The sequence below is a fragment of the Ranitomeya variabilis genome, chromosome 4 (genome assembly GCF_051348905.1).
Source record: "Ranitomeya variabilis isolate aRanVar5 chromosome 4, aRanVar5.hap1, whole genome shotgun sequence".
NCBI classification, from domain to species: Eukaryota; Metazoa; Chordata; class Amphibia; order Anura; family Dendrobatidae; genus Ranitomeya; species Ranitomeya variabilis.
The window spans coordinates 714,654,916-714,670,001 of NC_135235.1; the positions used below are offsets into that span (position 1 = coordinate 714,654,916).

The following is a 15,086-nucleotide window of genomic DNA, read 5'->3' on the forward strand; positions in this document are numbered from 1 at the left end:
CAATAGGCAGAAGTACTAAAGAGATCAGCAATACACGTGGTCAGGAACAAGCCAGGAGTTTCAGCAACGGTCAGAAGTGGATAAGACAGGAGGCAGAAGAGAGTCTGAATAAAAGCCAAGTCAGAAACCAGAGTATGAAAACCGAAACGCTGGAAAAAGGGCAGACAGAGGGAGTCAACAGACACGGGGCAAGTCAGGGATCACAGCAGGACAAACCAAGAGCTACCAGAGTCAGGTTCACACGCCGAAGGCAGAACTATAGCTGACACCGCCAGCAGGATGCATGGGAGCTAAATAGCAAACCTCAACCCAGAATGAGGCAGAGCAAAGTTAAATTGACATGATCCCCCCGGAAAAAGGGCAGACAGGATTAAACCCTGGCACGGATCATGACAAAAAGCTTTTTTGTTTGCACAAACACAGCGGACAGAAATTATCTGATCCCAAAGTCTCCATGTACAGTGTTTTATGGGATTTATTTCTGGCCTTAGGCTTTCCTATATTACAGGGAAAAAAAAAAACAGATACTAAAAATTATTTTTTTTGACACGCTAAACATTTGTTTTACTCTTTTGGGCCCCAGAACATAGATTTACACTGCAGGGATTGCACAGGGGCGGCTACAACAAAGCCCTGGCAGTTTAACCACTTGCTGCTGCCAAAATCAAACATGGCATCTAAGAAGATGTGACGGAGTTTGGCTGAATGCCCTCCGACCCAAAGTACTTGATAGTATGGGGCGGCCTAGTTACTACGATACTTACATGCCTAATAATGGTGTCTGGGCCTGAAATGTATGACGGTCTATTAGGCCGGGCCGGAGGCAGCGTCCAATAGGACAACCCCTTCTTGATTAATATGTTTGGCCCCGATTATAATAATAAACCCTATACTCAACTCCCGTGCTGGAACCGTTTGTATTGTTTAAATGTACCTGTAAATTCTAAATGTACCTGCATTGTTTGCTGAATTAAATAATAAAATACCTGTAGTAAAACACCCGTTAAAAGTTCCCTCAATAATACAATACACGTTTGCGGCGGCGGCGCTCAAAGAGACAAAGAAAACCCAGATATTGTGCAAAGAAAGTAAACATTTATTTAACCAAAAAATAACTGTTTAGGATCGGGGTCTATCTGAGGGTGAGATGTGGTGGACCTTGGGGGTGTGGAGCTGAGGATTGGGTGGTAGTTGATGAAGGCGTTACAGGGGAAGGGGCAACAAATTAAAGGATTGAATCATGGATGGAACTGGACACATTGGGAGTAGACAACACAGTGGAAACATAGGAATGGATAGACAAACTGGAAGGGACAGACACAAGGGAAGGTAGTGACATTTGAGAACAAAGACACATTGGTAGGTGAGGGTGCAGGTGGTGGGTCCAATTTTAGCAGGGTTTTTTTGACTCCGGGTCTTTGTCCTGGTGGAAATGTTATTAGTTTTGGACCTTTGCTTTCTTGGCCAAGTGGGAGAGGTGGCCTCTGTAGCAGTCTTTCGGGGTGGTGCTGGACTGGGCAGCGTGGTGGATGCTGCTGACTGCAGGGGTAACATAGAAACATAGTTATTAAGGTTGAAGGAAGATTTTAAGCCCATCTAGTTCAAACCATAGCCTAACCTAACATGCCCTAACATGTTGATCCAGAGGAAGGGGAAAAAACCCATGTGGCAAAGAGTAAGCTCCACATTGGGTAAAAAAATGTCTTCCAGACTCCACATATGGCAATCAGACTAGTTCCCTGGATCAACACCCCATCAAGGAAACTAGTGTATATACCCTGTAACATTACAATTTTCCTGAAAGGTATCCAGTCCCCTCTTAAATTTTAGCAATGAATCACTTATTACAACATCATACGGCAGAGAGTTCCATAGTCTCACTGCTCTTACAGTAAAGAACCTGCATCCGTAATTATGCTTAAACCTTCTTTCCTCCAGACGTAGAGGATGCCCCCTTGTCCCTGTCTCAGGTCTACAAGTAAAAAGGTCATCAGAAAGGTCTTTGTACTGTCCCCTCATATATTTATACATTAACATAAGATCACCCTTTAGACTTCATTTTTCCAAACTAAATAACCCCAAGTGTAATAACCTATCTTGGTATTGCAGACCCCCCAGTCCTCGAATAACTGAACTTGGTAGCATGGTGGGTGCTGAACTTGGGAGCGTCGTAGATGCTGCTGGCCGCAGGGATGATGAAGTTGGCAGCGTGGTGGATCTGTGAACTGGAGGCGGTGGAGGATAGTTCGTCACTCTGGGAGTTTGAAAGTAGATGTTCGGCTGCTGGTAATATCTTCCGGCCTGTTGATTGTAACTTTGTGACTGCTGCAGCTGCAGCAATGCTTGGCTGTAAGCAGCCTGGCAGGCCTGCATGACGTTGATATGGAATTGAGGCGTAAAGTTTTCTGACACTTCCCGCTATATTGAAGAAAAAAAAAAAAAAAAATGTCACACCGGTCTCTCAAGGTCGGCTTCCAGGCGATCAAGGCGTTTGCTGACATCTTGTATAAGTGTGTTCACATGGGTAAATCCACTCTTCAGTCTGTCACCAAGCACCTTAATCCCATCCTGGAAGACCCAGCTTAAGTGCATAAACTCGGGCATGAGTGACCTCTCCCAGGCCCTCTGCCGCTGATGAGAAGACCCAACAAAAGCAGCGGCAGAGGGCTGGGAGAGGGGAAAACCGGATGGATCGGCGGCTGCCTCTTCCTCAGCCTGTTAGGCCTGACAGGTTGCTACATCGCTGGTGGATGATTGGGATTGTGCTTGTTCATTGGCTGGTCGATGAGGGTCCACGCCAACAGAGGACAATCCAGGTTGTGTGGTGAAAAAAACAAAACAAAAACAAAAACAAAAAAAGGTTAAATAATAGTAAGACAAAACAAAAGATACAATGGGGTAAAAAAGTATTTAGTCAGTCAGCAATAGTGCAAGTTCCACCACTTAAAAAGATGAGAGGCGTCTGTAATTTACATCATAGGTAGACCTCAACTATGGGAGACAAACTGAGAAAAAAAAATCCAGAAAATCACATTGTATGTTTTTTTATCATTTTATTTGCATTTTATGGTGGAAAATAAGTATTTGGTCAGAAACAAACAATCAAGATTTCTGGCTCTCACAGACCTGTAACTTCTTCTTTAAGAGTCTCCTCTTTCCTCCACTCATTACCTGTAGTAATGGCACCTGTTTAAACTTGTTATCAGTATAAAAAGACACCTGTTCACACCCTCAAACAGTCTGACTCCAAACAACACTATGGTGAAGACCAAAGAGCTGTCAAAGGACACCAGAAACAAAATTGTAGCCCTGCACCAGGCTAGGAAGACTGAATCTGCAATAGCCAACCAGCTTGGAGTGAAGAAATCAACAGTGGGAGCAATATTTAGAAAATGGAAGACATACAAGACCACTGATAATCTCCCTCGATCTGGGGCTCCACGCAAAATCCCACCCCGTGGGGTCAGAATGATCACAAGAACGGTGAGCAAAAATCCCAGAACCACACGGGGGGACCTAGTGAATGAACTGCAGAGAGCTGGGACCAATGTAACAAGGCCTACCATAAGTAACACACTACGCCACCATGGACTCAGATCCTGCAGTGCCAGACGTGTCCCACTGCTTAAGCCAGTACATGTCCGGGCCCATCTGAAGTTTGCTAGAGAGCATTTGGATGATCCAGAGGAGTTTTGGGAGAATGTCCTATGGTCTGATGAAACCAAACTGGAACTTTTTGGTAGAAACACAACTTGTCGTGTTTGGAGGAAAAAGAATACTGAGTTGCATCCATCAAACACCATACCTACTGTAAAGCATGGTGGTGGAAACATCATGCTTTGGGGCTGTTTCTCTGCAAAGGGGCCAGGACGACTGATCCAGGTACATGAAAGAATGAATGGGGCCATGTATCGTGAGATTTTGAGTGCAAACCTTCTTCCACCAGCAAGGGCATTGAAGATGAAACGTGGCTGGGTCTTTCAACATGACAATGATCCAAAGCACACCGCCAGGGCAACGAAGGAGTGGCTTCGTAAGAAGCATTTCAAGGTCCTGGAGTGGCCTAGCCAGTCTCCAGATCTCAACCCTATAGAAAACCTTTGGAGGGAGTTGAAAGTCCGTGTTGCCAAGCGAAAAGCCAAAAACATCACTGCTCTAGAGGAGATCTGCATGGAGGAATGGGCCAACATACCAACAACAGTGTGTGGCAACCTTGTGAAAACTTACAGAAAACGTTTGACCTCTGTCATTGCCAACAAAGGATATATTACTAAGTATTGAGATGAAATTTTGTTTCTGACCAAATACTTATTTTCCACCAGAAAATGCAAATATAATGTTAAAAAAACATACAATGTGATTTTCTGGATTTTTTTTTCTCAGTTTGTCTCCCATAGTTGAGGTCTACCTATAATTTAAATTACAGACGCCTCTCATCTTTTTAAGTGGTGGAACTTGCACTATTGCTGAATGACTAAATACTTTTTTGCCCCACTGTACTCACGTTCGGGTAGCAAGCGCAGGCATCAGAAAAGCAAGGTTCCGATGGTATTTGTATTTGCTGAGTATCCTTTGAGCAGTACTACTTTTAACCTGGTTCTCCTGTCTCATGTCCTTGTTGAAGAGATCCTTCATCGAGCGCCAACGCACTCTTATTCTCTTCACTGTGGTGGAGAAAAAAAGGAAAAAAATTAATTGTAAAACAAAGCACCTACATTTACAGTTTCAATGACGCGTCACACCACATTCAAATACTTACCAAAATCATTTCTGATACGTGGCGTGGCATGGTCCTGATCATGCAGCAGCGATCTGGCCAATTCTTCCCAGAGTCGTCGAATCACAGCAATATCGGAGTGCTGACGAGCACGGATGTACCACAAGGTGAATTAGTTGCTCGTTTTCAATGTCCAGTTTGGCTTCTTCCCGTTGTGGAACCTATAGATCCAATAAAAAAATAATTTTAAGGAAAACTGAAACAAAAATCAATTACAACTCTGATGAAAAGAATACTTACACCACGTATTTGCTCATGAGACACATGAGCCCGAGGTACCTTTAAAGAAATTACACGATTTAGCACAGCTAAAGTATTGCCAGTCAATACATACCAATCAGTATAGCAAATGTGATTACATAATCGGTGTCATGTCCACCCCGGGAAGCAGTCACCTCTTCACTTGAAAACATGGTTGAAGAGCAGGCAGCAGTCAAGTGGAGCACTACGGGAAAAAAAATAAAACAAAATTTAAACTTGTTAAGAGCCAAACACAATGTTAGCCCCCCCCCCCCCAAAAAAAAAGGACACCAATACTTACATTACAGGCAGTAGTCCAACAGCACAGCAGTCAGCACAGGACAGGGACAGGTGGCAGCACCAGGACAGATGCCAGCACCAGAGACAGCAGAACCAGGAGACAACTATTGAAAAAATAGGAGAATATGAGTCTTCATATATTAAAAACAATATTATTTATTAGTACCAAAAACATGATAAAAAAATATAAAATAAATAAGTACAATATCAATATTACATTCACATGGATAAGAATTTGATCCTAAAGGTGACATTATTAAGTGGCCGCCAACCTGGACACATGATGCAGCACTGAAGATGATGTCCAAATGAACAGTATATATAGCCATTAAATTTAATCGTAAGCACATACCCCACATATAGTGGGACAAAGGTAACATCGTAATTCAAGTCAGGTCATATGGCTAATCTAGACTGAAAAGAGATCACATGTCTCACAATACAGCGCTGTTCAGAGAAATGTAAAAAAACATAGAATAAATATAGAGTTAATTACCCATAATAGTATCTCCGATTCAGTCCAGTCCAGGGGGCGACCACTGACCCAGACGCGTGTTTTGCGAGCCTGACTGTCCCTTCCTCAATTGGGGGATATAGATCAGGAGATAACTAGTCTTGTGCTTCTGTCCAGAGTCTTAAGAGTAATGGACTACCTGTCTCCACACCCCCTTTTATACATCAGTGATTTTGCAGGTGGGAACAGTTTCCTGGACATGATTAGTGTGAAGTATGCATTGCGTTTCGAACGCATACGTACGCATGTCCTTCCGTACCAATGCGTTCCCATAGACTGTAATGGGGTTTTTTTTTTTACGCAATAATCTGCAATCGTCCATATGCGGATGATTGCGTAATATTTGTCGCCTCCAAAAAGGCAACATGTTGCGTTCACCGCGCCCTGCTGCACACCGCGAAACTACGCATGCGTACTCAAAAGCATGTAAACGCATGTCCTTGTGTACACCATGTTAAATATATGTACGCATGACATGCGGATCTATGCGGATGAAATGCTGCGCGCACAGACGCAAATGTGAAGCCAGCCTAAGAGCATCATACTGTGGAGAGGGGAGCTGAACAGGCGGGAGACTCGGGACATTATTAAATGTTAAGTGGGCACTTATTGTTATAGGGGCACTCTGGTTATTGTGAGTGTCAGAGGGGCACACAGGGAACATTATTACTTTCTACGTGAGAAGAGGGCATTACTATATTCTAAAGGTTTGTTTTACCATCTAGAGCAGGGGTGGGCAATTAATTTCCCGGGAGGGGGGGCACACGAGAGACTGACCATTGTGAAGGGCTGAACCAATAGGCCGAAATTAATTCTGCTCAATATGAATACTGATATATTATAATTATTATATTATTGATAGTTTTATTAATATTCATTGTATAACTTAATATTGAGCAGAATTAAGAATGCTGATATCCCATTATATATCGTATGAGCCCCACACAGCCTTCCCTGTTATGATCCGGTGACCGTGGAGCCGCATGAGAGACTTTCTCAGGAGTAAGTGGTATCTCCCTGATGAAGCAGTGAGCGAAACGGCGTTGGAGTGGTGTGTGCGGGGCAGTGGCATCCCTAACTGGTCAGTACTAACAAAATAATTTTTTACAATTGGGTGCACATTTAGCAGCACTGTGATAGAGTAATATAATATATATTTATTTGGGTTGTGGATTTCTTGCACATAATTTTTTGTGATTAGACCTATTTGTTCTGTATGCAATTTGGTTTCATTGCACTATTGCACTTTATTATAAATTGGATATTTGATTGCTACACACAAATGGAGTGTGTGTGTGTGTGTGTGTGTGTGTGTGTGTGTATATGAGGATATACACACATATTATTCACTAATTCATTTAATTTAATTTTATCACATATTATTTTTATTGCATATATATTATTAAAATATTATTTGCTGCATTATATTTATTTAATTTTTATACTGATCAGTTTGGGCTTGCCTGTCCTGCACATACGGGATTTTATATTTTATCAATCCCTAGAAAACCTCGATTGGAGGAGTTATAACATATTATATTAAAATCATTTATTATACATTTTATATTCTTAATAATGAAAGATTTGTTGGATATTGTTTTTAAATATTTTTAATAAATACATTTTCATATATTTTGGTCATGTTTTCCTGTCATTGTAATTAATTTTAAAATAAAAATATAATTTTTATACAATGATTTTTGGTCTGATGGAATTTTTGTAAGGGTTAATTTCGTAAGTGGTATCTGTACTGACCGCAAACCCTAAGCTGACACCGCAACTAGAAGTAGCCGTGGGGTGTGCCTAACCAGTCCTAGACACCTCGACACAGCCGGAGGACTAAATACCCCTATAGGTAGAAATGGGAGTACTATCTTGCCTCAGAGCAGAAACCCCAAAGGATAGGCAGCCCCCACAAATATTGACTGTGAGTATAAGAGGAAAGACACACGCAGGCAGAAAAACAGAATTTAGCAAAAGAAGCACTTCTAGCTAAATAGAAAGGATAGGACAGAATTCTAAGTGGTCAGTATTAAAATCCTAAAAATATCCACAGCAGAAAATACAAATATTCTACATCTAACTAAAGACATAGCAAGTATATCTGCAACTCCTGAGAATCCAGCATGACTGAAAAATCCAAACAAAGTCTAAGCTGGACAAAAACACAATGAATTGCACTGAATTGCAAAGCACACTGCATGTGTGCACAGAGACAAAAAAACCCAAACACTTATCTTAGCTGAATTGGCAGCAGAGAATGAGGAACCAGAGAGAGATGCAATCCCTCCAAGAACAATGGACAACTGGCCAAGAGAAATGGATCCTGCAAACCTAAATACCAAGTAGAGCTGCAATCAGCAGAAACACCTGCTCTGGATTACAACCCCAAGACAACTGCACTACCATTAACAACCACCGGAGGGAGCCCAAGAGCAGAATTCACAACACTTCCCCAAATGCGGCATGAGCCCCACACAGCCTCCCTATATACACTGCATGTCGCCCCCATGTGTGCAGCACCATGTCACACCCCCATGTGTGCAGCACCATGTCACACCCCTATAGCCTCTCCATGCCCACCCAAACAACCCATACACGAGGAAAAAATAGCACACAAAAAAACCACATACTCACCTCAGTCCCGTTCCCTGGCGCTCTGCTTCTCTAGAAATGTGAGAAGTGAAATGTGTCTGGTGTAATCTCTGCAGATGAGTCCTGGCTGGAGAAGTTGTCGCGTCGGTCTGGGCCAGATGGAAAAGACGTCAGCTGTTCACCCACAGAGCCGCACTCCACATAGAGAATGGAGCCTCCAGCACCGACCTCCACCCGCAGAGCCGCACTCCACATAGAGAATAATGGGGCCTCCAGCACCTACCTCCACCCGCAGAGCCGCACTCCACATAGAGAATAATGGAGCCCCCAGCACCGACCTCCACCTGCAGAGCCACACTCCACATAGAGAATAATGGAGCCTCCAGCAAAGACCTCCACCCGCACTACTCAGAGAATAATGGAGCCTCCAGCACCGACCTCCACCCGCAGAGCCGCTCTCCACATAGAGAATAATGGGGCCTCCAGCACCTGTCATGTAGGACGCTGTTCAGATCAGGTCGTCCGACAGACAGCGGTAATTCCACTTTTGACCACTACGTACTCATTGGCGTCTGCTAGATTTTCTCTAGCTGTTTCGGGGTTAATTTACCTGATCCTCAGATTGGAAGTTGGGCCATTTCCATGGCCTTTAAATAGTTCTCCTGATCATTGGGCGTCGCCGATTATAGCTTCTGTCTTGCGTTGTTATCTCGGTCTGGAGTGGAGAGCTGGTGGTTGGAGATTCGTTGCTGGTGGTGTATATTCCTTCGTCTTATTTACTCCTTCCTATATTTGTGTTTATTTTGCCCTGCACATTTATAGTGTAATCCTGAGTGTCTGCGGCGTGGTGTATATTTTCCTTTATCCTTGTCTGTGCAAACTGTGGGTATTTAAGTATTACCTCTTCACTGGGTGGTGGGTGGAGGTTTCAGCCTAGGGCTGAGCTCAGGAGTTAGGGTGAGGTTCGAGGCCTGAACATGTACACCATCAGTGTAAGCTTCAGGTAGAGGGTCAGTCAGGATTTCCCTAGTTTTAGGGAAATTGCAGGAGCCCGGGTTATTAGCTCTCGCTCACCTAGTCTCTCCCTGACATTATAATCGGCCCAACAACAAAGAAAACAAAAAAAAAGGGGTTTCTTTTTTTTTTTTTTTGTCATGGATCCCATGACTTCCATAACCCGCCAGTTGGAGGCGCTGTCCCTACAAGTCACTGAGTTGAGGGGGGCAGTGCAGCAACAGGGACTAGCAGTGTCCAATGTGCAAGCTGGAGCAACAGGAAGAGTTACTGAGCCTAAATTTCCATTGCCTGAAAAATTTGCTGGGGAACGCAGTAAATTTGTTTCTTTTCGTGAAGCTTGCAAACTATATTTCCGTATGCGCCCGATATCTTCGGGTAATGAGGCTCAGCATGTGGGCCTGGTGTTGTCATTGTTAAGTGGGGATCCCCAAGCATGGGCGTTTTCTTTGCCATCTGATTCTGCGGCATTTGTCTCTGTGGAGTTTTTTTCTTCTCTTGGGAAAATCTACGATGAACCTGACAGAATGGCTCTGGCAGAATCTAAGATATGCTCTATTCGCCAGGGGGAGCGAGTTGCAGAGGATTACTGTTCTGAATTTCGACGCTGGGCGATCGAAAAGCCCTTCTGATGTACAAGACTCCTACTTCTCTAGATTCCGCTAGGAGTCTGGTTGTCCGCATTGATTGCCGTTTGCGTCAGGGGGAGCATGAGACACCGCCTATGGGAGAGGGTTTAGGTTCACGTGAGGTTGCTGCAGGTGAGCCCACGGAGCCTATGCAAATCGCAGGGGTGTCACATGTCAAGCATCGAGCCCCTGAGCTCAGGAAGCAGGGAGCCTGTTTTTACTGTGGTAAAACTGGTCATTTTATTAACATCTGTCCTCTGCTGTCTAAGAAAAACGCAACGGCGGAAAACTTCTGAGCTCAGAGGGTGTGGAGACCAGTCTGAGCTTATGTATATCCTCCATGGTGGTTTCTCAGTGCATGCTCCCTGCTAAGGTTTTTGTTGCTGCCAATTACTGTTTTTGTGGATAGTGTTTCAGCCACAAATCTCATTGATGAGGGGTTTGCGCGCACAGCAGGTTTTAGGATTGAAAAACTGTCGCATCCTATCCGCGTGGTCACCATCAATGCTGCTCCTCTCTCTCAGGGGGAGATTACTGAATTTGTGGCTGAGGTGAAACTCCATATTGGAGTTCTACATTCTGAGCGGGTTACATGTAAGGTGCTCAGGAATCTTCCTGCTCAGGTGGTTTTGGGTTTTCCTTGGTTGTCTATGCACAACCCGGTAATTGACTGGAAAACTCAGGACATAATTCGGTGGAGCGAGTTCTGCCAGGAGAATTGACTGGCCACATGTGTGGCTGCGGTGACTTCAAGTGTTCCGGAGTCACTTCCGGATTTTGTGGATGTGTTCTCTGAGAAGGGTTGTTCAGAGTTGCCGCCACATCGTCCTTATGACTGTTCTATCAGGTTTAAACCAGGGGCCAAATTACCTAAAGCAAGGATGTTTAACATCTCCGGTCCGGAGAGACAAGCGTTAAAAGATCACATTGCGGAAAGCTTGAGCAAAGGGCACATCAGGCCGTCATCCTCGCCGGTGGCAGCAGGGTTCTTCTTTGTGAAGAAGAAAGATGGCGGATTACGCCCGTGTTTGGATTTCAGGGAGTTGAACCAGATTACGGTTCGTGATCCATACCCTATGCCTCTGATACCAGATTTGTTCAACCAGGTGGCAGGTGCTAAGTGGTTCACCAAGCTTGACCTCAGGGGGGCGTACAACCTCATAAGAGTCCGTCAAGTTGATGAGTGGAAGACGGCTTTTAATACCCCTGAGGTTCATTTTGAAAATTTGGTGATGCCGTTTGGGTTGACTAACGCACCTGCAGTGTTCCAACATTTCATCAATGATGTGTTCTCGCATGTTTTGGGGAAATTCGTTATCGTGTACCTAGATGACATTCTCATATATTCTTGCGACCGTGAGGCTCATTTAGATCATGTCAGGCAGGTTTTACAGCTTCTCAGAGAGAATAAGCTGTATGCTAAACTTGAGAAATCTGTATTTTCTGTTCAAGAGTTGCCTTTCTTGGGTTATATTGTGTCTGCTTCTGGTTTTAAAATGGACGCCGCTAAGGTACAGGCGGTGCTGCATTGGGAACGTCCTGATAACCTGAAAGCACTTCAGCGGTTCCTTGGGTTTTCTAACTACTATAGGAAATCTATCAAGGATTTTTCCATCATTGCTAAACCGCTAACTGACATGACTAAAAAGGGTACCAATTTCTCTGTTTGGCCTGAGGCTGCTGTGCGCGCATTTGAATTTCTTAAGAACAGTTTTGTTTCAGCCCCCATTCTTGTGCAGCCAGACGTATCTAAACCATTTGTTGTGGAAGTCGATGCGTCTGAGGTTGGTGTGGGGGCGGTACTATCTCAAGGCTCATCTTTGAGTGGTTTACGTCCGTGCGCCTATTTCTCCAAGAAACTGTCGTCCGCCGAACGTAACTACGATATCGGCAACAGGGATTTGTTGGCAATTAAGTTGGCCTTTGAGGAATGGCGACCCTTCTTGGAGGGGTCGGTCCATCAGGTAACTTATTACCGATCATAAGAATCTGCTGTATTTGGAGTCAGCCAAGCGTCTGTCCCCCAGGCAGGCTCGCTGGGCATTGTTTTTCACGCGGTTCAATTTTGTGGTCACTTACAGACCGGGGTCTAAAAACACTAAGGTGGATGCTCTGTCCAGGTGTTTTCCGGGGGGAGAACCTCGGGAGGATCCAGTACCCATCCTCCAAAAGGGTGTTGTGGTTTCGGCTCTCACTACAGAGGTTGAGATTGCCGAGGCTCAGGAGGAGGTACCATCTGAGCTTCCCGTCAACAAATCTTTTGTTCCGCTTCATCTCCGCCTAAAGGTTTTGGCGGAGCATCATGATGCCATCCTGGCTGGTCACCCAGGGGTTAGAGGTACCTTGGAGTTGGTGTCACGTCGGTTTTGGTGGCCCAAGATCTGACAGGACGTGGTCTCATACGTGTCAGCTTGTACCGCTTGCGCTAGGGCTAAGACGCCCCGCTCCCGTCCTGTTGGCACACTACTTCCTCTTGAGGTACCTAGTAAGCCATAGACGGAAATCTCCATGGATTTCATCACTGATTTGCCCTCATCAGCTGGAAACACGGTCATCTTGGTGATTGTTGATCGTTTTTCTAAAATGTCGCACTTTGTGTCTTTGCCTGCGTTGCCTAACGCTAAGACTCTGGCTCAGGAATTTGTGCAGGAGGTGGTCAAACTTCATGGGGGTCTGACATCGTGCCTGATTGGGGGCCTCAGTTTGTGGCAAAATTTTGGAGAGCGTTTTGCTCACGGCTGGGGATCAAGCTGTCTCATTCTTCGGCGTTTCATCCTCAGTCAAATGGTCAGACTGAGAGTATGAACCAAAATTTGGAACAGTACTTACGCTGCTTTGTCTCTGATAACCAGGAGGAGTGGTCTACCTTTCTTCCTTTGGCTGAGTTTGCCATCAATAATCACCGCCAGGAGTCGTCTGGGGAGTCTCCGTTTTTTTTGTGTTTACGGGCTACATCCTCAATTTTGTACCTTGAGTCAGAGGGGCTCTTCCGGCGTTCCGGAGGAGGACCAGTTAGGAACACAATTGTCATCAGTCTGGAGGAGAGTTAAACAGCGCCTGTTGAGTGTGGGTGCTAGGTACAAATGTGTGGCTGACAGTAGGCGTGTGCCAGGTCCGGACCTGAGTGTGGATGACTGGGTGTGGTTATCCACAAAAAACCATAAGACTCAAAATACCATCCCTTAAATTGGGTCCACGGTTTATTGATCCATTTAGGGTCACCGCCGTCATTAACCCAGTTGCGTACCGATTGGAGCTCCCTACGGTGTATAAGATACACAACGTGTTCCACAGGTCTCTTCTAAAGAAGGTGGTGGGTTCTGTGGACGTGGCGCCTATGCCACCTCCAGTCTTGGTGGATGGTAATTTGGAGTTTGAAGTCTCCAAGGTGGTTGACTCTCGTGTAGTGCGTCACACTTTACAGTACTTGGTACACTGGCGTGGTTATGGGCCTGAGGAGAGGTCCTGGGTACCAGCCTCGGACGTTCATGCTGACCGGCTGGTCAGGTTGTTTCACCGCCGTCATCCGGACAAGCCGGGTCCTATAAGCCGTGAGGGCCCTGGGGTCCCTCGTAGAAGGCGGGGTACTGTCATGTCGGATGCTGTTCAGACCAGGTCGTCCGACAGACAGCGGTAATTCCACTTTTGACCACTACTTACTCATTGGCGTCTGCTAGATTTTCTCTAGCTGTTCCGGGGTTAATTTACCTGATCCTCGGCTTGGAAGTTGGGCCATTTCCATGGCCTTTAAATAGTTCTGCTGATCATTGGGCGTCGCCGATTATAGCTTCTGTCTTGCTTTGTTATCTCGGTCTGGAGTGGAGAGCTGGTGGTTGGAGATTCGTTGCTGGTGGTGTATATTCCTTCGTCTTATTTACTCCTTCCTATATTTGTGTTTATTTTGCCCTGCACATTTATAGTGTAATCCTGAGTGTCTGCGGCGTGGTGTATATTTTCCTTTATCCTTGTCTGTGCTAACTGTGGGTATTGGAGTATTACTTCTTCACTGGGTGGTGGGCGGAGGTTTCAGCCTAGGGCTGAGCTCAGGAGTTAGGGTGAGGGTTGAGGCCTGAACATGCACACCATCAGTGTAAACTTCAGGTAGAGGGCAAGTCAGGATTTCCCTAGTTTTAGGGAAATTGCAGGGGCCCGGGTTATTAGCTCTCGCTCACCTAGTCTCTCCCTGACAGCACCTACCTCAACCCACAGAGCCGCACTCCACATAGAGAATAATGGAGCCCCCAGCACCGACCTCCACCTGCAGAGCCACACTCCACATAGAGAATAATGGAGCCTCCAGCAAAGACCTCCACCAGCAGAGCCGCACTCCACATAGAGAATAATGGGGCCTCCAGCACCGACCTCCACCCGCAGAGCCGCACTCCACATAGAGAATAATGGAGCCTCCAGCACCTACCTCCACCCGCAGAGCCACACTCCACATAGAGAATAATGGAGCCTCCAGCACTGACCTCCACCCGCAGAGCCGCTCTCCTATAGAGAATAATGGGGCCTCCAGCACCGACCTCCACCTGCAGAGCCGCACTCCACATAGAGAATAATGGGGCCTCCAGCACCTACCTCCACCCGCAGAGCCGCACTCCACATAGAGAATAATGGGGCCTCCAGCACCGACCTCCACCTGCAGAGCCGCACTCACATAGAGAATAATGGAGCCTCCAGCACCGACCTCCACCCGCAGAGCCGCACTCCACATAGAGAATAATGGGGCCTCCAGCAAAGACCTCCACCAGCAGAGCCGCACTCCACATAGAGAATAATGGGGCCTCCAGCACCGACCTCCACCCGCAGAGCCGCACTCCACATAGAGAATAATGGAGCCTCCAGCACCTACCTCCACCCGCAGAGCCACACTCCACATAGAGAATAATGGAGCCTCCAGCACCGACCTCCACCCGCAGAGCCGCTCTCCTATAGAGAATAATGGGGCCTCCAGCACCGACCTCCACCTGCAGAGCCGCACTCCACATAGAGAATAATGGGGCCTCCAGCACCT

The 15,086-nt window shown here is 45.9% G+C and overlaps 1 protein-coding gene and 1 long non-coding RNA gene across 2 annotated transcripts in view; both read right to left on the reverse strand.

Moving 5' to 3' along the window:
- Nucleotides 1-14,477, reverse strand: part of LOC143768239 (uncharacterized) — a 28,332-nt gene extending 13,855 nt beyond the window's left edge. Inside the window, exon 1 of the mRNA XM_077256932.1 lies at nt 14,377-14,477. Coding sequence (XP_077113047.1) covers nt 14,377-14,403 — 27 coding nt within the window. The 5' untranslated portion in view covers nt 14,404-14,477. The remainder of the gene's footprint in view (nt 1-14,376) is intronic.
- Nucleotides 896-5,423, reverse strand: LOC143766569 (uncharacterized). The gene is made up of 5 exons (XR_013213601.1): nt 5,319-5,423; nt 5,137-5,222; nt 5,018-5,056; nt 4,760-4,938; nt 896-2,418 (listed from the first exon to the last, which is right to left on the reverse strand). It is a non-coding gene; the product is annotated as an uncharacterized LOC143766569 (long non-coding RNA).
- Nucleotides 14,478-15,086: the final 609 nt, after the last annotated feature.